The sequence below is a fragment of the Onychomys torridus genome, chromosome 12 (genome assembly GCF_903995425.1).
Source record: "Onychomys torridus chromosome 12, mOncTor1.1, whole genome shotgun sequence".
Lineage (NCBI taxonomy): Eukaryota > Metazoa > Chordata > Mammalia > Rodentia > Cricetidae > Onychomys > Onychomys torridus.
In genome coordinates, this window is record NC_050454.1 from 41,193,004 (window position 1) to 41,218,296 (window position 25,293).

At 38.7% G+C, this 25,293-nt stretch overlaps 1 protein-coding gene across 1 annotated transcript in view; it reads left to right on the top strand.

Moving 5' to 3' along the window:
- Window positions 1–22,338, top strand: part of Pros1 (protein S) — a 72,037-nt gene extending 49,699 nt beyond the window's left edge. The window contains exons 9-15 of the mRNA XM_036203637.1: window positions 434–549; window positions 3,857–4,046; window positions 7,854–8,021; window positions 9,457–9,625; window positions 14,443–14,591; window positions 16,193–16,418; window positions 21,081–22,338. Coding sequence (XP_036059530.1) covers window positions 434–549; window positions 3,857–4,046; window positions 7,854–8,021; window positions 9,457–9,625; window positions 14,443–14,591; window positions 16,193–16,418; window positions 21,081–21,241 — 1,179 coding nt within the window. The 3' untranslated portion in view covers window positions 21,242–22,338. The remainder of the gene's footprint in view (window positions 1–433; window positions 550–3,856; window positions 4,047–7,853; window positions 8,022–9,456; window positions 9,626–14,442; window positions 14,592–16,192; window positions 16,419–21,080) is intronic.
- The last annotated feature ends 2,955 nt before the right edge of the window (window positions 22,339–25,293 follow it).

The window sequence follows — 25,293 nt, forward strand, 5'->3', positions numbered from 1 at the left end:
ATTTCTCAGAGAAGGAGAAGCTCACTTCGGTTTACCCCCTCCTGAGTTGTCCTCATTCTCTTGAGTATGCTGATAGCACATTCTTGCCCACGATACTTTTTTCTTAATAACCAAAGGAATGATACGCAGATATAATTAATGCAAGGCATTGTACAGTTTATTGAAGACATATTTGCTGGGACTGGAAGGAAAAGTTTGTGTTTAGCACTGAGGTTTGTGAAAGAAATAATAAATACTATAATAAAAAATGATATATCTAAAGCCATGCACACGTATTTTTGGAGGCTTATGGATGGGTTTTTCTGGGAAATGGAAGTTATTCATTATTGTTTGCAGAGCCATTTTGATGAGGGGGTGTTTCACAGGCCGTTTGGGGAGCTACAGGGAGAAGACAAACTGCAGACAATAATCCATGCATTTGATTTTCCTCCAGGGTATTCCAGTGTGCCTTTCCTTGAACCTCGACAAAAATTATGAATTATTATACCTGGCCGAGCAGTTTGCAGGAGTTGTCTTGTATCTGAAGTTTCGTTTGCCAGAAATCACCAGGTGAGGAACCAATGTCAGTGGGAATTCCTGCAGGTTAAGCAGATGAGGAGAGAAGACAGACCGCTGTAGGTTTGTCATCAAGCTGATAGCTTAGGCATATTACCACGTGTGTGATCTTCACACATGTAATTTTCACACTAGAGCCTTTTCAAGTCCACCAAGGCTGGCTTTCCCAATGCAAACTTACTTTATCCCACGCTTTTCCATTGCCCAGTAGTTGCATGTTTCCCAAGAAGCTGGGAAGTTAGATCTAACTGCACTTGTGAAAATGTAACCTTTTTTTTATACATTATAAAAACTAAGTGAAAATATCAGTGTACTGATGGAATGTCGTTACATTCAAAACTAATCAGGAAAGATGGCTCAAGAAGTATTCTAAAGAAATGCTTACTTAGTTTGGCGGTTTGAATACCTCAGCTTTTGCTGCTGTAGTAGTTAGACTGACTTTAGAGAAGGTGTTTGGGCTTCTCAACAGTGATTCTCACTTGGCCAGTTTTCTCAGTGCATACATGTTAAAACTAGAAGCAGTAAACTGATGTAATAAAGAGAAGGGAAAATTATTTGAAGTTAAGTTTAAAGCCTAGCTTTCAAAAGAACATTAATGAAATAATCATTCATGTTCAGAACTTAATTAAACCCAATCATTCACTGATCAATTGAACTGAATGTATAGAAGTCTTATCACAAAAGAACATTAAAAGTTATTCTAAGATTGACTTAAGTGAGTGTGTTGCTTGGACATCCATTTCCCTAGATATCTGATTTTGACCACAAACATCTCTGAACAAATATTATTATTATTATTATTATTATTATTATTATTATTTTGTTTTGTTTTGTTTTTTCGAGACAGGATTTCTCTGTGTAGCTTTGCACCTTTCCTGGAACTCACTTGGTAACCCAGGCTGGCCTTGAACTCACAGAGATCCGCCTGGCTCTGCCTCCCAAGTGCTGGGATTAAAGGTGTGTGCCACCACCGCCCAGCCCAAATATTATTTTCTTCTGAGTGAGATTGGAAACCGTTCTTTGCTGTAACAGCAGTGAGGACGAGGGAGAAAACTGTTGCAATGTATCTTTATTTACTTTCACATTATTTATTTCTTTATGACAACTAATTCTAACTCAGTACCTAACATTGGATCAGAATTAGCAAACCAGTTTCTCCAGTGTTCCTTAGTTTCTTCATTGATTTATTTACTTTACACTTTCAAAAGTGTAGTATCTTTTATACATTTCTATATTAAGTGCACAGCTTGATGAATATTTATAAAGTGATTTGCTTAAAGCAAACCTCTTCACCTCTGTCCCCCATAACCAACTGCTTCCCTTGCCCCGCCAAATGTTGACAAATTCTGTCTCTTTTCAACTCTCTAATACTTTTGGAAACAGAATAAATTGATCCCCAATGTAATGAGTCAGGATGTGATGATGTATTCCAGAAAGAACATATGCAGAACATAACTCTTTGAAATACCATTTAACATTATTTTACAAAGAAAAGGAAATTATCTCTATAACAGGATCAACTCCTGGAAGATCGTGACCAAACACAGATTTAGTTTTTGGCAAGATAGTTCATTCTTTGCATCAGCCAAATGTTCAGACAATTGTGAAGAAGGACATTAGTCCTTATGCCAAAGGAAATGGTTCCTTTTGTTTTTTTTTCTCTTCTTCTTCTTTTAATATGAACAGGTCGGTGCATTCATATTACAGTGTTATCCATCCAATGCAGTTCACTCCACATTTTATTTCTTTCAAATACTTACTTGGGAATTCAAAATACAGGAATATTTATTCTGCCTCTTTTTCTTGGTTCCCTTTGAGGAAGGTCTGTCTCCATTACAAATGTTGCCTTTGTGACTATTAATATGTGATGATGGGATATCTATATTGGATTCTTTGTTGACTTATTAGCACCAATCAGAAGTCCTGACTCTTTAACTCAGATTCTTTTAGTTTCATGATAAATAGTTATACAACTGTTTTTCCTATTTGTCTTGGTTTTCAAAGCATTTTTATTAGCTGGTGCCTTGAGGAACTTCACTCTGGTTCCCACTAATACATTCTGAGGGCAGGCATTCAGTCAACACGCAGCACCCATAAGATTTTTCCATCCTGTACTAGTTATACTTTGCACATGCCCAGAGTCTTGATAACACCAAGCATGATCAGAATGCACACTCCCCAATGACTAGCTCAACTGTATTGTTAAGCTTCATTCTCATGCATCCTATTTCAGTGATTTATGCTATCACAGTGTTTGGAAAGCTTTTCTCTTCTTCTTTCTTCCTTTGTCTCTTTTTCCATTTTCCCTTTTCCCCTCCTTGAATTCCTTCCTTTCTTTTCTGTAAAACTGTTTAATGCACCTGAGAGAAGGGATCTCCAACCTTCCTGGCAGCCATTTGCCACAGTGGCTAAGCCCTCACTCAGCTCTTCTAGCTTCGTTTTGGCACTACTGTGTGTTCCCACCCTCTTCCTGATGAATTCAGGACGTTTTTGTCTATGGAGCTCTTGAGTGACACAGTAGCATAGTTCTTATGACCAAAGGCACACACCACTCCAAACATGTCTCGCACGAACTTGGTATGTTATGCGAAGTGTTCATGGCAGCTCTCATGGTGCTGTATGGTCCCAATTTTTGGTCAGCCCTTGTGGCTCACAATCCTGTCCTTAGGTAAGGCAGAGCCATGCTGCTTCTTTTTAAGGATTACAGGAAAGTTTACTTACAATTTTAATCATCCAAAAGTTACCCTGTGGAGCCTTGTAAGTGATCCTTTCCTGGCATATGTGAAATCATAGGGAGTATATGCCTTTTCTAGATAAACCAAGTTCACCGCCATTGTAACATCTTTTACTAATCACTCATGGATTCAGTAAACACACACACACACACACACACACACACACACCTTACTCTTACATTTAGAATATGTAAAAGGCTCCAGGAAACCCAATATCTGTACATTGTGTACACATGTACATGTGCATTAATTCTAGTATCTAAAAGATGCCTTCAAAAACTACCATAAATGAAAAAAAATTACCAAAGTATCGCTTCATTGAGAAAAAAGACTCCAAGAATAATAAAGAAATTATAATAACCAGGTTTTGAAATACATATGGAACTAGAGACAATTGGTGAACAATTTAATGCTGCTCTCTTAAATCTGTTTTTAAAGTCTTCTTTTTAAATCTCAGGAATTTTTTTCTCTTTGAGTATAGTACTGTTTGCCAGTGTAAGGTGTGTGTATTGGGGGATAGAGTGACCCTTCTGTGTTCCTCACAAGAAGAATGTCTTTTTGTTTAGATTTTCAGCTGAATTTGATTTTCGGACATATGATTCAGAAGGCATCATATTGTATGCAGAATCTCTTGATCACTCAAATTGGCTCTTGATTGCACTTCGTAATGGGAAGATTGAAGTCCAGTTTAAGAATGAGTTGTCAACCCAAATCACAACTGGAGGCAATGTTATTAACAATGGTATATGGAATATGGTATGTTTGGGATTTCAGAATTATTTTTTTACTTTGATGTACTTTCTGTAAAATTATAATCTGATTGTCAAACCAAATTATGTTTGGTTTCCCAATGTTACATGAAGTGCATTCTACACATTGTTAGTCCTGGGAGCAACCTGAAAAATTATTCTAGTTACTTTTGAACTGCTCTGTTTTCGAATTTTCATTCTTTTTAGTAGCTGTTTTTTAAGTGAGTACTGAATCTCCCTGCCAGGTCAGGATTCATTAGCAGGCATAAGTTAATGTGAGGATTTCCCTGATCAAAGAAAATCACCCTTATTGTAATGAGGTTTTTGTTATTGTTTCTTTCTTTCTTCCTTCCTTCCTTCCTTCCTTCCTTCCTTCCTTCCTTCCTTCCTTCCTTCCTTTCTTTCTTCCTTCCTTCCTTCCTTTCTTTCTTTCTTCCTTTCTTCCTTCCTTTCTTTTTTCCTTCTTTCTTTCTTCCTTCCTTCCTTCCTTCCTTTCTTCCTTCCTTCCTTTCTTCCTTCCTTCCTTTTTTTCTTTCTTTCTTCTTTCCTTTCTTTTTTCTGAGATAGGGTTCTACTGTGTAGCCAGAGATCCGAATGCCTCTGCCTCCCCAGTGCTGGGATTAAAAGTGTGTGTCGCCACTGCCCAGAAAGTAATTTTTTAATGTAGAGAAATCCATACCGTAACAACACCAAAAAGTTAATTCTATTTTAAATGTAAGTATTTAGGTAAGTAGCCAGTTCTGACCAAACACATAGCATACAGTTAGCATTCAGCAACCAGAGTACTTTAACATTTTCATATAATACCATAAATTTATCTTAGCAATTGCGGTCATCTTTTTAATCAGTTCAGTTAAAACCTAGACTTTCCTTGGAAAAAAGATTACCCCTTGTTGATAGTGGGGAGAAGTGTGGGAGAGCCATTGGTTCTCTCGCATTCTGCAGGTATTTCAAGAGTCTGTGCCTGCCGGGCGGTGGTGGTGCACGCCTTTAATCCCAGCACTGGGGAGGCAGAGCCAGGAGGAGCTCTGTGAGTTCAAGCCCAGTCTGGTCTATAAAGTGAGTTCCAGGGAAGGCGCAAAGCTACACAGAGAAACCCTGTCTCGAAAAACCAAAAAAGAAAAAAAAAAAAATCAAGAGTCTGCACCTTAGAATGTGGGGCTCTTTGAGGAAGAAGAATAAGATGAGAGGAGGCAGCTTCAGTTCCGTGTTTATATTCAGTATTTATGATCGTTATTAAACTAGTATTTAGTGACATGTTCATCTTCTAATTTAAATCGCCCTTTATAAGATTTGTATAATGTGCATGAGTATAAGCACACCTGTGTGTATGTGCTTGGTCTGAGGCCTGGTGCCTTCTTCTTGCTTTCCACCTTGTGTTTTGAGAGGGGTCTCTCACCTGGAGCTCATTGATTTGGTAAGACTTACTGGTCAGCAAATTCCAGGCATCTGTCTGTCTCTCCAACACTGGGATTACTGGTGCACATCATGGTAAATGGCTGTATGTTATGGTTCCAAACTCAGGTCCTCATTCTTGTGTGTCATTTTTAATTGAAATGTGTTCATTTAAATTAGTCTATAAACTGAACATTTTTTTGATAGCAACTGTCTCCTTAATTTTAAATTATTTTAAATTTTCAAAATATAATTTCAAATGAGAAGAAATTAAATATAAAACATGTGATCCAGAACTGTTTTATAATTCGTAAGAACTATGTAGGCTGTGCAGTGATTAAATAATCATTGCTCAAAGTCAAGAAAATAATACTACTTTGAAAGTGATTTTGTCACCGGCGGTGGTGGAGCACGCCTTTAATCCCAGCACTTGGGAGGCAGAGGTAGGCAGATCTCTGTGAGTTGAAGGCTAGCCTGAGCTAGAGTGAGTTCTAGGAAAGGCGCTAAAGCTACACAGAGAAACTTTGTCTCAAAAAACAAACAAACAAAAACAAAAAAACAAAACAAAACAAAACAGTGAGCATGTGGAATCGAAGAGGTGAACCAGACAAGACTACATCTGAGTAGAGGCTTGAGAGACCAGCTCATGGAAAATGTGTGTGTGTGTGTGTGGGGGGGTGATTATAAAGTGATTCTGTGCAGTGTGAACAGCAAGTTCCAAGTCTCACGGGGAGGATGTGTTTGGTATGTTTGACAAACAGCACAAAAATGAGTGTAGATGCATTGGAATGGGAAAGAAGAATATTATCTAAAGTCAGCACCGAGGTTTAGATAGAGGTCTTTGGGGATCACAGTGAAGACTTGGATTTTATGCTGTGTGGGAAGTCCCTGGATAGTTTTGAGAAGTGACAGAATGTAGTTTGCATTTTAAAGAATAGTTCTGATCAAAATCTGATGGCTTTTTGGCAACTGTTTGATAGAGAGTAGGGCAGGGGTTGAGAGACCATTGCAGTAACCCAGAGCAGGGTTGACAGTAGCTTGGTTGGAGAGCTCATATTGGGGTGTAAAAAAGTGGACACATTCTTGGGACAGTTTTTATGGAAAGTCTTTGTTCAAACTTATGTTAATGATTTTTTAAATGGGTATTCACTTTAGTAACTTGAGTCCATAGATACAAGCAGTGTATAACCAGAGTTACAAGTGAGCCAGGCTTATGCATGGGAATTTTTGCTTAGAGGGGTCTCATGTGCAGGTACATGGATTAGAAGCATGTGTCTTGAATTACAGCCAAAGTGTTTTTAAAACACAGAAATGCAAAATTACATCTTGAACCTATAGAAGTGGTTTACACACTTCAAAAATCAAACTTTGCTCGGATCAGAGAAGCATGACAGCTAAAGGATTCAAGTGACTTGTAATTTGTTCCCAAGAAAGCGATACTGAATGGGAATACATGTACATTTTACTCTGTTTACATTGCTGTTGTTTGCCTTCTGTTATTGATTAGTAAGCCTTTGCATCGTGCGTGTGGCAGTCTTAGGTGAGGCAATTGTAGCAACCATCTCCTGATTGTGTGTCGGATGTCTTACTATTCATGCGTACTGTCATTTCGAACCATTTTTTAACACCAAAATTACTTTCAAAATTCTTAATTTAATTTTGAGCATTCAATTTTTAAGGACTAATTTCAGGATTTGAAAAAAATACAGTTTGTGTATGCTGCACAGAATGCTGGGGGTTACTGATTTTATTGAATCTGGATGCATAATGCATTGGTTGAAAAAATAAGAGAACTTAAAATTTTCTTCAAGTAAAAAAGCTCAACTTACTCTTTGAAACTTTACATGATGGCATCGTGGTTTGACAGAAAATGGCCGCCGAAGGGAATGGCATGCTATTAGGAGGTGTGGCCTTGTTGGAGGAAGTGTGGTACTGTGGGGGAGGGCTTTGACGTCTCTTTTGCTAAAGCTTTGCTCAGTGTGACACACAGTCCACTTCCTGTTGCCTTCTGATCAAGATGTAGCCAGCACCAGGTCTGTCTGCATGCCACCATGCTCCCTACCACAATGACAATGAACTAAACCTCTGAACTGTAAGCCACCACCACAGTCGAATGTTTTCCTTTATAAGAGCTGCCTTGGTCATGGTGTCTTTTTACAGCAATAGAAACCTGAACTAAGACAGGCCTTAAGGGATCAAAGGTATAGATTATAACCGAATATTGAAATGTTAGTGTTTTTAAACTTTAAAATAAGATGTACTGTTGAGATCAAGTTCTGTCACCTTAAACTTTCACCAGAAGTGAAAGTGTTTATTATATTGATTGCTATAGAAAATTATTTAATGGGATAATACGATTTTGCGGTCATCTATCTCAAGTAGCCATGCAGTGATGTTTGCCCCGTGTCTTTAACTGTAGGTGTCTGTGGAAGAATTAGAGGACAGTGTCAGCATTAAAATAGCTAAGGAAGCTGTGATGAATATCAATAAGCTTGGGAGCCTTTTCAAACCCACAGATGGATTTCTGGATACCAAAATATACTTCGCAGGATTACCTCGGAAAGTGGAAAGTGCACTCATTAAACCGGTAATGACGCAGCTTGGGCTGCTCATCTTGAGTGAATTCCTTTTATCTGTCACAGGTTTAAAGATGTGCCTTCATGATGCTCCATAGAAGTAATTTTGCTAAACATGCCAGTGTGATAATTTGTATTGAACTTGGGGAAAGAACTTTAGACCACTGAAATAATAGTAAGGAAATAAGAAAATGACCGTTGTGGTTTTGTGTCCGTTTAAATTACAGCAGTATTCATTTAGCAGTGGGTTGGTTAAATTCTCAAGTTGTCAGCTCAGTGTTTACATTGTAATGTTCTATACTCAGCCATTAAGTGTATGAAAACATACATCTAATCCCAAAATCATATGTATTTTGTAGAAGCCAAAATCTTTCAAAGCTTTATTTTAAGACATAAATTTGTAAGTTAAGGGTAACAAAGAGGGTGGATGGAACAGATTGTAAGAATTGTTAGTTACTACAGATGAATACAATATTCTGAATACAATGCTTGTCAAATAACCACTGAATAGAGTTGAAGAAATCAATTACTGTCTTTGAAGAGATTACAGAATGTCATTTGACCAGCACTCAGAGAAGAGGCAGGTGGGTCTCTGAGTTTGAGGCCAGCCTGGTCTACACAGCGAGTTCCAGAAGGGTCAGGGCTATACAGAGAAACCCTGTCTTGATAAAACAAAACAAAACAAAAAACACAAAACCAAAAAACAAAACAAAACAAAACAAAAAAAAAAAAAGAAAGGAAGGAAGGAAGAAAGTCACCTGAATTCATGACCCTGCCACATGATCTGGTTGATCTAATTGTTGATCTAACTTAAATATTTACTACTTCATATCTATCTACCTTTCTCTTATCACAACTCAGTTATTTTAGCTTTTAATAGATTTCTATGTGGTGATAATTTGGATTAGTTAATCCATGCCAAAATGAATCTTCCAAATTTTTGAAATTGATGAATTATGGAACTTAATGGGAAAGTAAATTATTCAAGAACAATCAATCACTTATAAAATAGCTACCATGCCTCTTGAAGCCTGCTGGAGGCTTTGGTGAGGCCTAAAAGATGCAAGCCTCTTGTTCTTGAAGAGGGGTAGCATCTGCATTGGCAGATAAACCTATATTGTAAATGCACACTAAGAATGATCGCAGCTTAGAGCCCAGGGCCACCTGAGAAGCGTAGAGAGGATTGATATGGGAGAAGCAGGTGGGACCTCATGCTGTAGATATCATCAGGACCCCACTGGAGGCCTTCAATAGTATAGTCTCATTTTATTGAAAAGTACTGTGTATCAGAAAGAAAAAAAGTAGATCTAATTAAAAGTATTTTAATAAGCTATCAAAGAAAGGTTTTTCATCCAAATGTAACCTATACTGGGAATCAATTAAAGCTATTTATCTTTCCTACATAAGTTTAAAATGTCCTCCTTGATTTATATCTCATTGTGCTAGATTAATCCTCGTCTGGATGGGTGTATACGAGGCTGGAATTTGATGAAACAAGGAGCTTTAGGTGCAAAGGAAATTATCCAAGGAAAACAAAATAAGCATTGCTTCCTCACAGTGGAGAAGGGCTCCTACTACCCTGGTTCTGGAGTTGCTCAGTTCAGCATAGATTACAGTAAGTGATTCCTGTTATATTTCTCTTTTCTCATTAATCATTAAATGCATCCACTGTCAAACTGCTATGATTTATTCTGTTAGCATCACTGAGTGAGTAACTGTTGTGACAGGCATTGTCTTATTTGTATGGCTAAATACTTATAAAATTTTCAGGTATTTTAGGAAAAAATGTATAGACTGGTAAATCTGCTTATTATTATTTAAAGTTTACTGGCATATAGCCTGGTTCGTTGTGGGTAGATTCCTTGACCACTTTTAATGTTTACTGCTTTTTAGTCTGTTGATCTGTGTTAAAATTTCTGTCTCTCCTGGGGTTGTCTATGCATTTACAAAATATATAATGCCTATGTATTATGCTGTATAGCTCATACCAAGCCTTCAGCATACTCGTTATACTAATTTTAAATTGCAGCATGTGTTCATGTGAGCTTGATCATATTGTTCCTTTACTGTATATTGTTTTCTCACGTGTCTTAGTGTGTTCTGTAATGCTTGGTTTAGAGGTGGGTATTTTAGATGCAGTAGTGGAGACTGAAATGGATACTGCTTGAGTCTGGAAATGAGCACGCTTGCCCTTATTGACATGGGTATGGGGTGATATTGTTCAATTTAGTGAAGATTTGAGACATTTATTGAATTAGTACTTGAGGGGTGGGTTTTATAAAGAGGAGAGCTTTTGTCAAGAACCTTGTTCCCTGGATGCATGTCCCCTCCTGAGATTGTTTCCTCTGTACTGGTCCCACCATCTACCCTAAGCCTCACAAGAGCTGCCATCATGCTGTTTAGATTTCTACCTTCTACCTTTAGCTAAATAAATTGCTTGTTAAAATTTATTACCTAGCTTCATGTACTATTTTTTAATACCTTTGGAAAATGTGCCAGTCCAATTCAAGTTTCTATTTGATTAGGGACTGGTTTACTAGAAGTTTAGTTGTTTTTTGTTTGTTTGTTTTTAGTTTATATTAGTTTTTTTTTTATAGGTTTTTTTTTTTTTGTGAGTAGAAATTCTTATCAGATTGGGTTCATAGTGAAGTCTGAGTACACCTTTACAGATAACCTGCTGTGAATGTCCCTGAGTGTCCATCCTGCACTTCTGTATATTTAAGTGTCTATGAGAATTTCAGAATTAGATTCCCTCCATCAAAGATCCTGCAGCTATATACTTAGTATAGGACTGATTATATTCTCTTCTAAAGATTCTTATTTGCTACTCTTACTAAAAGCAGAAAGTTCATGCTCAAGATAGTTGTCTAATCTGATAGATCCAATTGAAATGTTATAGTTTTAAATATAATTTTCCTAGTTTCTACTTAAATTGACACATACATATATATCAGTGGTGATGACTTGTGTGATATAAGCAGGTTCTCGGTTAACAGTAGCCAGGAGTCTGGACCCTGATGGGTACAGGCACTCCTTTTTCCTCAGGGTATCTCCTTGGCCAGATGGGAGATGCAGTTATGACTATCAGTGAGCCAAGTGGCAGCCCTTGGAACAAAGGAATAGGTGTTTTGTGTATTGATACAGGAAAGATTCTTACCTGTTGTCCATGGTCAGGTCCTTTGGTGCAAATTAGGAATTCAAACTTACATAGAATGTCAGGGCCTGACTGGCCAATGGTAGATGGATCATTGATCAACTTTAAATTAAGATAAGGCAGGACACTGACCCTGTTAGCCACCGACCAGCTGAGATCTTTTCTCTGCCTGCATGGAAATCAAGGGTGGGCAATGAAAAGTTCCTCCAGTCCTCATCCTTGGCAGCTTTACATCCTTTAGTGTTTGACTAAGGGAGTAAATGGTGGCCGTGGGAAGGCCGCAGAAGCAGCGGAAGGTTGAGCACCCTTTAGTGTTCTAGCTCTTCTGTAGGCTTTTAGAATTGGGACCTGTAGTTCTGTAATCACAGTCCAGGAAGTTGAAATTCCACAACATGTAGCAGCAGCAGCTGATGTTATAGTTCCTGGCTCTGGGGTATCTGAGACACCTTGGCCTTAAACTCTTGAGAGCTTTTGTAACTCCTCCAGTAACCGTGGCCCCTTCTCTGGTTCTTTATACAGCTTTCTAACCTTCATCCTCAGTTCTCCACCCTCTCTCTCCTCCCAGTGCCTGTTCCTGCCCTGGCTACACTCTACCTGTTCAGCTGCCATTTTTTCCAGCTGTTGAGCATCTGGTCACCTTGCTGCTTTGCCACCAAAGCCTGCGGGCAACTCTCCTGCTGTTCCTATTGCCATGGTAGTGCCCCACCTCTCTACCTGGCTGCCTTGATGTAGTTCACCGGCCAAAGTAGGCAAGAGGAGAACACTTCAGAGATGTTTTTTGTTAGTCCTGCTGTTTCAGACACCAGGGGAAATGGCTCAGTGAGCCAAATAGCCTGCTTTTATAGCCACAGCAGGAGCCTTCCCACCAGTCACAGAGTTGTCTCTTTAGTGCTGGCCTTAGAAGAAGATCCTCTGCTAGGTTACCAGGGTCAGGGCCCCTGCTCTGGCCTCAGTGGAAATCATACAGGGTCATCTAGAGTTCAGTGAGGACTGTGATAGCCAAACAGCCTTGGCTGAGAGGCTAGACCTTCCAGAGCTGAGCAATTAGCTTCTGTTGTGTAATTATCCCAAAGTGTCTACTAGTATTTTAAATGGCTGGTGCTGGCGTAAGGCTAGTCTGGCTGGCTGCTGGAGTGACAGGCCTTTTGTTCAAGGCCAGAAGGGCAACAAAGGAGGGCTCACCAGCTTCCAACTAGCAGTCAAATTGCCCATCCTCCAATATTGTTCTTATTTACATACAGGGAAATGAACACCAGAAAGAGTCTTTCCAATAAGAACTCACATTCCTTTTAATGTTAATCATGATTTTAATGGAGTCTGCTTGGTATTAGCCTTGTACTTGTCAGACAAACTATATTCCAAGTCAACATTGAATAGCGCTTTGACCTCACTGATGCCCCAAGGGCAGGTAAGCTCTTCCTCTGTGTCATCCTTGGCTCGTCTGTGTGAGTAGGACATGCTTGCAGCTGTCATTACAACCCTGGGACTGTCGTGAGCTCTGGCTTCTAGCTCATGTCCTTCTTTGGCTTTACAGCGATAAAGCAAAACAGCAGTGATCCCTGGAGGGCCCCTCCCCAGACCTCAACTTGTTAAAGGAAATTTTCCCAGAAAAAAAGGAATTAAAATAAGTTCCATTGTAGCTAAAAAAAATTACTTTCTTATTTTGTAGATAATTTAAAAAATGACTTACTTCATAATTAATATTTAATATTATAACATAACTTCCACACATTTTAATATTCATTTTAGTAGAGCTTAATATCCTTTGCTTAATTTATTTCACAATAATTCTATATATTCTTTCTGCATAAGAGTTATAATGAGAAGTGTAGTCTCATTATATGCAGCTAAATAGAAGACCATCTAGCCAAAAGAAAAACATTTCTTCATTCATTTTTACCCTTTCAAAGACTCCAGGTGGTATATGTAATTTGTTACATATTACTTCACAATAAATGAAGAACACTTCATTTATATTATAAACTAATTTTTAAAAGTGCTTGAAGTTAAGTAATTTGTGACCATTAATGGGTGACTATGTTCTGAAAAATGTGTCTGTTTTGGTTGCATTTCCAAAAGCAACTTAGAGGAGGAAGGGATTTATTTCAGCTTATGGTGCCAGGTAGTGGCAGGGGAAGTTACAGTGGGAGGACCTTGAAAGAGCTAGTCACATCCATATTCAAGACCAGAAAGAAAAGAATGCATGCGTGCTCACTTGTTTGCTTGTTTATGCTCAGCTCAGTTTTTCCACTCTTAAATAGCTTAGGACCATCTGCCTAGGGAATGCTGCCACCTGTAGTGGGCTGAGTCTTTCTGCATCAATTAACTAATTAGGACAACCATCCACAGACAGGCCCACAGGCCAATTCAATGTAGACAACCCCTCATTAAGAATTTTCTCCCAGTTAATTCCAGGTTATGTCAAGTTGACGGTTAAAGCTAGCTATCACCGTGCCAATTCCATCATTTGGTGAACATCACAGAAAACACTTAAAAAGTTAGCCAACCATAATGTCACTAGGAGATGCCATCTTAGGAGAACATTGTCATATATGTCTTCATCATTGACCTGACTATAATTATGGGTGCATGACTACTTTGGAAATCTAAACTCAGTGACTATTTATTGTCTGCTATGAAAAATAACATGATGACAGAGACACATGCCTCCTATTGCCTGCAGTCCACTTTGGTAGATAACTGGCTTCATAATTTAAAAGATGGGAAGTATTCAAACAAGACTATCATGGAACAAGAGTCCCTAGCCTAATTTAAAAATTAACTGTGGACTTCATGTTTTTTCTCTGCTACCAGACTATCTAACTCTCCCTGAATATAGAACATAGTTTCCCTTCCCATTGTTGTAGAATGAGTAATGATGGGGGATTGATGGCTTCTATATCAATGTTTTGTATCAGGAAGAATACAGTGAATCTAGACTTCCTTCTAAATGTGTACTGTAAGGTCTGAACACTGGTGAATTTGCATGAGGGGAATAGATTAAAGAGAAACAGGAAGTTTGGAGAGCTCCTTAATATCACAGCCCAGAATTTTCCTCTTGGAAGAATGGTAATGTGGAGACTCCACTTGCATTTAAAAAATAAAGTAGCCCTGTTCTGTATCGATTCAGTGATCTGCATCGTCGAGAAAAAAACATTAAAGACTTGAGTGCTTCACAAAGTATCTTTGACTGTTAATCTGATTATAATAATTGATGATTATGATTTTCTCTATTGTAATTATGGTTGCTTTGTGCCACACTTTATCATTGTAAATAGATAATGTAACCAATGCAGAGGGATGGCAAATGAATGTGACCTTGAATTTTCGTCCATCCACCGGCACTGGAGTTATGTTTGCCTTGGTTTCTGGAGACACAGTCCCCTTTGCCTTGTCCTTGGTGGGCTCCAGCTCAGAAAATTCTCAGGTAACCTTATTCCCAATCTAGATGAATCGCTCTCTCTTTTGCTTGTCTCATTTCTCCTGATTTGTTGGCTGATTTCCAAGGTCTGGAAGGAGAAGATAGTGGGGTACTAAGAAACCCTTGCATCTGGAGCTCAAGCACAGGCTGCCATGGACATAAGACTCACACGCAGGCTGCTTGGAGACATCAGAGTACATAGAAATCTACCCATATTAAGAATCTGAAGTATTTGTTAGGGGAACTTATCCTTATACAAAATAGGGTGTTATAACAATCCACTATGGGCTCTTTAGTATAAAGTTGTAATTGTTGGTTCTCTCTTGAACTTGAATCTTTTACCCCATGAGTACATCAAGAAAAGAGGAGAAAACTGAAATTCTCCACCTTGGTTTCTTTCTGCTGACTCCCATTTAGAATGAAGAAGAACACGAAAGTCTTCGATAGAAAGAAACACCAACTTTACCTGGAGACCCTTGCTATTCCAGTTTCTCATAGTGCTAATAGCTAATACCTGCTCCCAGGCCATGCACTGGCATTCCAGCAAGGGTTTGCCAATAGTTTGTTTATGCCAAGATTGGAATTTTTGTTTGCCCCGTAATAAACAAAAAGGTGAAATTCATCTTGCAAATTAGAATGTAATTTGAATTGAGTTTCTTTTGAGTAACACCCCTTCCCGCCCCCAAATTCCCCATCTCCCTGTGTAGACCAGGCTGGTCACAAACTCACAGAAATCCATTTGCTTCTGCCTCCCAATTGCTGGGATTAACAGAATGCACCAACATGCCTGACTTGGCCTGAATTATGGATGTGAATATTTATAAAGTTAAAGATTCCCTCAAGTAATCCAGAGTTGGGAAGTATAGACTTTCCACTCACCGTACGTGTATCAGCCTGAGAGGCAATTTCAGATTACATTTACTATCTGGCAAGCATCATAACATCTTTCTCCATTTGGGTTTTATCTTCTTGTACTTTTTATATTGACTCTTTACCATCTATAAGTTAGCAGCAGAGGTCACCCTCAACAGTTGATTGCTTTGAAAATTCCAGCAGAGTAAAACACTCCTTTTTTTGGAGATTCTTCAGCTACCTTATTGCTCACAATGCCTGGTCTCTTTCTCAGGCCTCTTTACCCACACTGTTCTTGAACTGTATGATTACTTGGATGGCACAGACAAGCTTTGCTGCTTACTAAAGGGCTCTGAATTTTCCCCAACACAAAGTGCATCCTTCCTTTTCCATATGTAACTTTTGAAATTAGAAAGACTTGTAAACTTAAGTATTACTGAAGCATACCATGGAAGTTTCTTTTATTTGGTCATACAATTCAGCTGATTTAACTGAATCTTTACAAGTCAGTACACATTCACATCTTAATTAAACCTGGAACTTGTAAAACTTGTATGTTTGTAAAATTTGTATGTTTGAAAGTTCATTGTTAAACTTAGTAAACAATTTTGTTTGAGTGTAGAGGCCCTATCATTTTTCCTTTGTTGACATCTAGTTTTTGCATTTCAACACAAAGCCATTCTTCAGTGGCTTTACCACCCCCCCAACCCCCACACCTGTGCTTGTTTATATGAAGTCTTTGTTCTGCTCTTTAGGATATAATGGTATTTGTTGAAAATTCAGTGGTGGCTCGAATAGACGCCGTAACTCTGTGCTCTGACCAGCAATCCCAACTGAAATGTAATGTTAACAGAAATGGCCTGGAACTGTGGACCTCACTTAGGAAAGATGCCATCTACTCTAAAGATCTCCAAGGGCAACTTGCTGTCTTGGACAAAGCAATGAAAGGAACCGTGGCCACTTACCTAGGTGGCATTCCAGGTATTTCCTTACTTTTTCTTTGGTTCTAAAAACATGTTTTAAATCAAATATCTTTTGGGTTTTTTGTTTGTTTGTTTGTTTGTATTGAGATAGAGTCTCTTTACATAGGTCTGGCTGTTCTGGAATTCACTATGTAGACCAGGCTGGCCTTGAACTAAAAAAACCCACTTACCCCTGCCTCCTGGGTGCTGGGATTAAAGGCATGCACTGTCATGCCCGGCCAAATTGATAGTATCTTAAATATAGAATTTTAGTAACAAAGCATTTAAAGAAGACAACATTTCCAATACACTTGTTTTGGAGGTTTATACCAGCATTTTATTGGTGTGTGTATTTTCAATGGTAAAGTAAGGCTAATTGGTTTTTGCGGCATTAGGTGATCTATACCAGAAAGAATATGTCATTTCATTTCATTCTCATCATAATATTGTAAGCTCAATACTTATTCAATTTGTCCATCACTTATCCAATAGTTGTTCACTCTGTATTCAATTCATCAATTAAAAACATCTGGGGGAGAGGGGAAGTGGGGAGAGCCGGAAGGAGTGAGGGAGGAGAGCTGTTGTGATGCATTGTGTGAGAGAATAGTAACAATAATAAAGCCCGGTATATCCAGAGAAGCAGAGGGCAGTGGCTTCTGCAGTGAAGGCGGTTACGATTTATTTGAGGAGGCAGCCATTAAACAACTCACTAAGATACAAAAATAATCGAAACAGTCATGATTCAATGAAGAAAACTTACAAGTCAAATTTAGAGCATGAAAATACGGACTTGACTTGGTTGTGGGGCCAGGAAGAAGGGCTGTTTGCAACCTGCGGTTTACACAGGGACACTTTGCTCAGCCTGGAAGGAGGGGACTGGACCTGCCTGTACTGAATCCACCAGGTTTAAATGAATCCCCAGGGGAGTCTTGGCCCTGGAGGAGATAGGAATGGAGGGGAGGGGATGGGGGGAAGGCAGGGGTGGGGGCGGGAGGAGGGAGGACAAGGGAACCCATGGCTGATATGTAAAACTGAAACACAAATATCCGTATTAAAAGAAATAAAATTTGAAAAAAAAAAAGATTAAAACATAGATTTGATATTTAAAGATTTAGGTGGTAGGAGCGGGTACTGCAGTGTCCATAAGTAGACTGCTCAGGCCAGTTGGTGGTGGCACACACCTGTAATCCCAGCACTCGGGAGGCAGAGGCAGGTGGATCTCTGTGAGTTCGAGGCCAGCCTGGTCTACAGAGCTAGTCCAGGACAGGCTCCAAAGCTACAGAGAAACCCTGTCTCAAAAAACCAAAAAAAAAGTGCTCAGTGTGTGAGCACAGGAGGATATGGAAATATGGCTAAGGCATACTGAACTAAGAGGTCATGCAGGATGAGTTTATAAAATGGCTAAATGGGTGACTTATAGACGTAGCTTAGGGTTTTGTTATAAAAGACCTGGGTGTCATTACACTGTTGAAGGCAAAGGAGTGACATATAAATATTGAAGTTACAAGATGTAATTCTGGATAAACGAAGAGGGGATGGGGAAGCAAATGTGGTTATAGTGCACTAGAGTTCAGAGCCCATGGAGCAGTCTGAGGACATAGTAATAATAGTGTCAATAAGCATATTACATTGACCAATGCATAATAGTCTGAACACCATCCAGGATCCTCAGATGTATCAATTATTTTAATGTTCAGAGTAGAGATGTGGAAACTATTATCTTTACTTGGCAGTAAGGAAGCTGGTGGACTAGGGTGGTAGCATCTGTGATTGCCTAATTGCATACATGGAATCCAGTTAAGATATAGAAATAATTAGTAGAATTTCATGACTAAAGAACAGGTAGGCAAAAGGATAACTTTTGGGCTTCTAACATTAAAAGTTTCACAGTAGGATTGCATTTTTAAAATGGGGGAAATTGGAGGAAAGTCAGGTCCATGTTTAAATTAATATTGTACCTATGATATTGGCATCAGTATTTTTTTTTAATTTTTTAAAAGCCAAACAATGTTTGGCGAAGATAAATTTTAAAATACTCAGATTTATTTGATCTAGAATAAGATCTCAGTTTATTTATATTTATTGTGATTTGAGTTTTCTTTTTTTTTTTAGATCTATTTATTTATTTTACATCCAGACTGCAGTTTCCCCTCCCTCCTCTCCTCTATGTCCTCCCTCCCACCCTCCTTACTTTAGATGTTAAAAAGGAGACACAAAGTTGTTTAGAAGCATTTCCCAGTCCTATTTATAGATTATTCTCCCCCGGAGAGTTCTGGATTCATAATAACCTTTATTTTATTGCTTTAAATGCTCAAGGTCTTAATGCCCTACATACAGGTCTCCTCTTTGTAGTAGTACTTTCTATTTGGGACCATCAGACCTCAAATAACAACACAGACTTATTATTAATTATGGAAGCTTGGTCATTAGCTTAGACTTATCTCATTAGATCTTATAATGTAAATTAATCCATGTTCTGCCATGTGACTCAGTTACCTCTACTCTGTACTCTGTGTCTGGCCTCTTTAGTGTTGTCTTCTTCTCTTCCTTCTCTTCCTGGAGAGAATCCCGCCTAACTTCTTCTTGCCTAGCTATTGGCCACTCACATCTTTATAAAACCAATCAGAAGGTGCCTTAGTCAGAGACACATTTTTAGGGTGTATACAAAAACAAAAACAAAAACAAAAAAACCCTAGTCTCTAGGGAATGGGAGGAAATGGGTTCCAAAAGTTAGAGGCAGAAAGGGTACGTAGAGTTCAAGTCACCAGCTTGGTTAGTTATTAGGAAACATGATTGCAGCTAAATTGGATGAATCAGTGATCCCTGTATTGAGACTTACTCACAAATTAGTTGAATGCAATTTCAAATTAACAATTAATTCATTTAAAAGACATAAAACTATGAAATTTGCAGTAACACTAAGTGTAGTTGATTTTAAAGAAAAAATGAGAAAAATAAAAAATAAGAGGAGACTAAAACTGAGATATTTAAGAGCTCAACTACAAATTGAGTAAATTATTTTTATACAAATTAATCATGCTTAAATTCCTTTTTAAAATTATTTTTATTTTTAATTTTTGGAGCTGAGGATCAAACCCAAGGCCTAGGCAAGCGCTCTACCACTGAGCTAAATCCCCAACCCCTTAAATTCCTTTTAATGAGTGAAAATTAAGAGGAAATTGAGTCTTAAGATTTTTTTAAAAAATTAATTTCTGTTTATAATTAATATATAGTTACTATATGTATTCTGGGGGTAAATTATTGTCATAGTCAGTGATGGCATTGTGGTTTAAAATAATCCATAAACAGCCACATCAGCCAGTACCCTAAAAGATACATTCAGCTCATTAGATAGGGATTCTATCATCGGGTTGCAAATCCGAAGGTAGGAGTTTTGAAGTATCTATTTTTGGCATAATGCATTTTGAGAAGGAAGTACAAGAGATAATGAATGTCCACGGTGAATTCAAATCCATGAAGGAGAATGCCAAAGGAGAGAAAGGAGGTGGGTGTATCGGACTCCAGTTCTTCAGAGACCAAAGATGCTGCCTGAGCCCTGATGCTGGGACTTGGCAATGAGAGTGAAAGCCTAGCAAAGCCCACGGTGCTAATGACCTTACACCACTCCCTGGGGAACAATTCCACATGTTATTTTGTAGGACAGCATTGTCACATAAAAGTCAGCCCTTTCTTATGACTTGCTTTGATGCTCAGCCAGAAACTATTTCTTGGGAAATATAAAAATCTGTTTTTGTTCCAGGAATTATAAAAAGTCGTGTTTGCCATGACATTTAAAAAGGATGTCTAAGATGCCACCATTTAGAGTGGAAGAGACAACCCAATGGCACTGAAAATGTTGCTCATATTTAAAGAGAAACCAATGCATATTATTTGATTAGTAAATGTGGAATATCATTAAGTGTGTGATCTTTTCTCTTCTTTACGTGTGCACATGTTCCTTCAGTGTGGTTGAAAATGATTGTCTTTATGAAATCAGAAGAACTCATATGTAGCAGAAATCTTAGAAGGTCTTATTAATAAAATCAAACCTGAGGCCAGGTATTGGGGTGAATGCTGGAAGATCAGAGAAGCAGAACAAGCCACACCTACCTCACCTTGCCAGTTCCTCAGCTGATCCTGTTTCCTCAAACTGGAAGCCTCTGAGTCCTCATCCAGAATGAATCTCAGCTGAACTGTTGCTCAAAAGCCTAAAAGCTTAACCAGCCAAATGCTTCTAGTTTCTGGTCTTCACGCCTTATATATCTTTCTCTTTCTGCCGTCACTCCCTGGGATTAAAGGCTTGCTTTTTGGGATTAAAAGCGTGAGTCTCTATGCTTGGCTGTATCCTTGAACAGATGGATTTCTGCTTCTAGAATGCTAGGATTAAAGGCGTGTGCTACTACTGCCTATCCTCTATGTTTAATATTGTGGCTGTTCTGTCTCTGACCCCAGATATGTTTATTAGGGTGCACAATATTTCAGGGAACACAATACCACCACACTCATGATTATGCTCAGCTCCAAGCCCAGTATAACATATATTTGCTGAATAGATCCACATTAATCAGTTTTCCAGTAGGATTAGAATTTGTTTGGAATTGTGAAGTTTGGGTAATTCTTCTAATTGTAAACAAATAAGTTGCTGAAGCATTAGACTAATCTTGAGACACTGTTTTGACAGATATTTCCTTCAGTGCCACCCCAGTGAATGCCTTTTACAGTGGATGTATGGAAGTACACATCAACGATGTGCAGTTGGATCTGGATGAAGCCATCTCTAAACATAATGACATTAGAGCTCACTCGTGTCCATCGGTTAGAAAAATCCAGAATAACATCTAAAGTCTGTTTTCCATGCTTATAATTTCCCTTTCCTTGTAATGATGCTCACGTCTCTATCACCAGCCGGCAGGTGTTACCTGTGGTGTGCAATGCTTGAAACTATGTGGTACTTTGTCCTTCAGATTTTTGTTATATAATTCACATTTTTAAAAAGTCTAGAAATGAAATAATGAAAACATATGATAATTTCAATTTCTTTGCTATAAATGACACTGCTATAGTTTGTTATTTTAAAAGTAAGAGTTCACCATCATTGAACTGGTATTTAAATAACTATTTTTCTCAGAAAGCAAGGTGGTTAAACCCAAACAAAAGCTTGTGTGACTAAATGTTAATAGCTGCAGATAGACACTGTGGTTTTGCTGTTGTGCCCCATCCCACTGCCGTGAAAGCAGCAGGGCTGATAGCATTCTGAATGTGAGGTGAGTGGAAAGTCTCACAGCTTTATTCCAAAGTACTTTCTTGGAGTGAGGAGCGGCTAGCTCAGGCTTCATCTTCCTTTTTACCTAGCTTTACACTTGAGCCAACACCTTCCCTGAATTAGAGAGCAAGGGTAGATTTTCATGGGAGCAGCGTTTGAATGTTGCCTCGGAGGCACTGATTTCTACATCAGGTTAAGCTGTAAGGGGTGTGAACATTGGGTGGACACATTTCTCCACCGTGGCTGCATAGGCCCCATGAGCTCTGAATCCGAAAGGCTGCCAGTCCTTAGGGGTGGGAAGGAGAGTGAACACATGGAGCAATCCGTAGTTTTCCTTCACTCTGGCTTTTAATTACTGTAGATGGCTTGGATGTGATTGTTGACGTTAAAATGTGATGAAAAGTAGAGTAGACTTTTTTTAACAAATAGGTAATGATGAGAGGGATGCTGGCAATGGTTATGTTCTGTCTTTGTAATGAAAGAAGTACAGAGGTAAGTTTGTCAAGTATTTGCTGGTAGTGCGTTGCACGTGGCAGGCTGTTTTGTTGTGCCTGAGTCAATCACTTCAGGTGTGTGTCAGGCATTTTGTTGCTGTCTGAGGAGTTACATTTTATTTTACTGTAGATATTTCACAGCACATGAAAAATAATAAAACGATATGTATTTTTAAGGTATACGGATAATGTCTTTATTTGAACAATTCACGGCATAAAGTTACATCATGTGCATCGAAGTCTTCATGTAGCATAGTGGAGCTCCAGCTGAAAGACTGATAGGTCTGAAATATTTGGTGGGCGGAGCTCAGAAAGGGAGGAAGAGCAAAACTAACACACCCCTAGTGTCTGGTGCCTGCTATAGATGTGTGCTTTCTTATGGGATGTACACTTTCTCCTGCTATGTACAGTAGGTGCTGAACAACAGCAAGACAATACTGATTATGCTGGTATAAAAAGAAGGTGGGACTGGGAAGGCGGCTCAGTGGATAAAGTGCTTCTTGTTCAGTCATGAGGACAAATTTCGTGAGCACTCACAAAATACTGAGTGTGGTGGCCTGTCCTGTAACCACAGCATTAGTGGAGATCGACAGAAACAGGGTAAATTCCAGGGGCTCGCTGGCAGCCAACCCAGCAGAAACTAGCTCAAGGTTCATTAAGAAATAGTATCTCGCACACCTTTACTCACAGCCCTTGGGAGGCAGAGCCAGGCGGATCTCTGTGAGTTGGAGGCCAGCCGGGGCTACCAAGTGAGTTCCAGGACAGGCGCAAAGCTACACGGAGAAACCTGTCTTTAACGCCCCCCCCTCGCCGCGCTTCCCCACAGATGTATCCACTTAACACAGAGGAAGGAAGTAGTAAGTATGATCAAACTACGTTATATATGTGGATGGAATGTCATAATGAAACACAGAATTGTGCATAATTAATTAAAATATGCCAATAAAATGAAAGCACAAGAAAAGTAGAGAAATAAATGAATTTTCATTTTGGAGATTCTGTACTTCTCATTTAATAATGTTATATACTAGAGCAGCCATAGGGATCAGTTACAAGTTTTGTATCAGAAGGAAAAACTTTCCTACAGTGAGATCTACAGGAGATCAAAAAATTTGCAAATCTCATATATTTTGAGATACATTATTACTTACCTAGAGAGAAAGGGTCAGACTTTCTGTTAGAATATTTGTTTTGGTCATAGATTTTGATATTTACTATTAAATAGGAATGTCTATTGGTGGAGGTAGTGAAGATCTAAATTCAACTGGACAGGAAGGAAACGATTCTTATCAGTGATTGATACATACTCCAGTCACTGGAGTTTCAAAGCATTTTTTTTTCTAGGTTATCCTAGGAAAGCAAAACAATGTGCTTCTGTTCAGTGCTCCCATATCAAAGTCCTTTGCTCCTTAACAAGACTGATTCAATGATCTTTCACATAGTTTACCTGCCATAGCAACTTTCAAACTTCCAGTGACCTCACCTTTAAAAATTAGATCTTCTCTGTAAGTGTCAGGGTCTAGTTAATCTGGGTTTGTGTTTTCAGAGTATAAGGGTTCGGTGAACTGCTCTGGGCCAGTGTCCTGTGAGGTTCCTGTGAGACATATTCATATAAGCAGGATAATGTGATAATGCTTAATGGAACTATGCAAATTGCATCATTGTCTCACTTATGTAAATTGAACTTTGAGCTAGATATTGTCCTAGAAGAACCATAGAGAAAATGTCTTGCTCCTGCTGTGGTGTATTTAATCTAGAGGAGCTGATACACGCACAAATAATTCAAATGTTAGTCTGAGTTTGGTAAGGTCAGTAGCAGAGAACTAAACCTTTGTAGGGGATTATAAGGAGGGGGAAATGAGTTCCAATGGAAGGGTAGTGAGCCGTTGACTATTTCCTAGTGTCTCCTTCAATGTTCGTGAAAACCCTCTTTCGCTTTCAGATCTAAGTTTTTACAGATTAGAAGGCATAGATAGTCAACCCCTACTTTCACAGGGTTCACCACTGCCCTTGTAAGCCTCAATCCAGGCTGCTTATTAGCTTCACAAGATCAGAGGATTCATGTGGAAAACCAGATTTATAAACTACATCTTACTTCATCTTACTCTATGTGTTCCTCCTCTCCTTCCATCCTGAATCCTGTGTACATGTGAGTGTGTCAGTACGCAGAAGGATAGATGTGAAACTAAATAATTGTGAAAACAAAGGAAGGAGGATAGAGGATAATAGTTGATGTTGCAGCTGCTGTTAGTGTTGTTTTTGGTAGTGCTGCCTGGTGGTGGTGGTGGTGGTGGTGGTGGTGGTGGTGGTGGTGGTGGTGGTGGTGTGTATGTGTGTTATATGTAAATACAGGTGGGAAGCCAAAGATGAAGAAAATAAAACATTAGAAAGGAAAAGGAAGATATGAAAACTGATTCATTGAGAGATTCAATAAGATAAAGAATAAAGAAAGAGAGAAGAAAGAAGTGATTAAAAAAGATAACATGAAGGATGTGTGGTAGGAACAGAGAACAAACAGAAAAATAAATGAAACATTTGCTTTTATGTAAATCCTTAAATAGAAGTAAACAGTGACAAATTGAGAGACAGCAAGGAGAAAAAAAGGTTGGAAAGAGATAGTGGTAAAGAAGTAGAGTTATGCTGGGCAGTGGTGGTGCACACCTTTAATCCCAGCACTGGGGAGGCAGAGCCAGGGTGATCTCTGTGAGTTTGAGGCCAGCCTGGACTACAGAGATCTAGGAAAGGCACCAAAATTACATGGAGAAGCCCTGTCTTAAAAAGAAAAAAAAAAAAAAAGAAGAAGAAATAGGGTTATAATGAATGTTCAAAATGCTCAAAAAAGTAAATGAAGAAAATACTAAAGAGGGAGATACAGAGGGGTACACAGACATAAACAGAGATGATGAAAAAAGACAAGATTAGCATAAGAGATGAAAGTAAACATCAGGGAGAGGGAAAAAATGGTGAGTACAGAATCAAAGGGAGGGAATACAGGAAGAGCAAATGAAGAGAAAGAATGTCAGAAGAAAGATAAGAGAAGTGCAGATAAAGATTAAAAGAGAAAAGAGAATATCTTTGAATGAAAAGCAGGAAATGGACAAATGCAAAAAAAAAAAAAAGGAGTAGAAGTCTCTTGC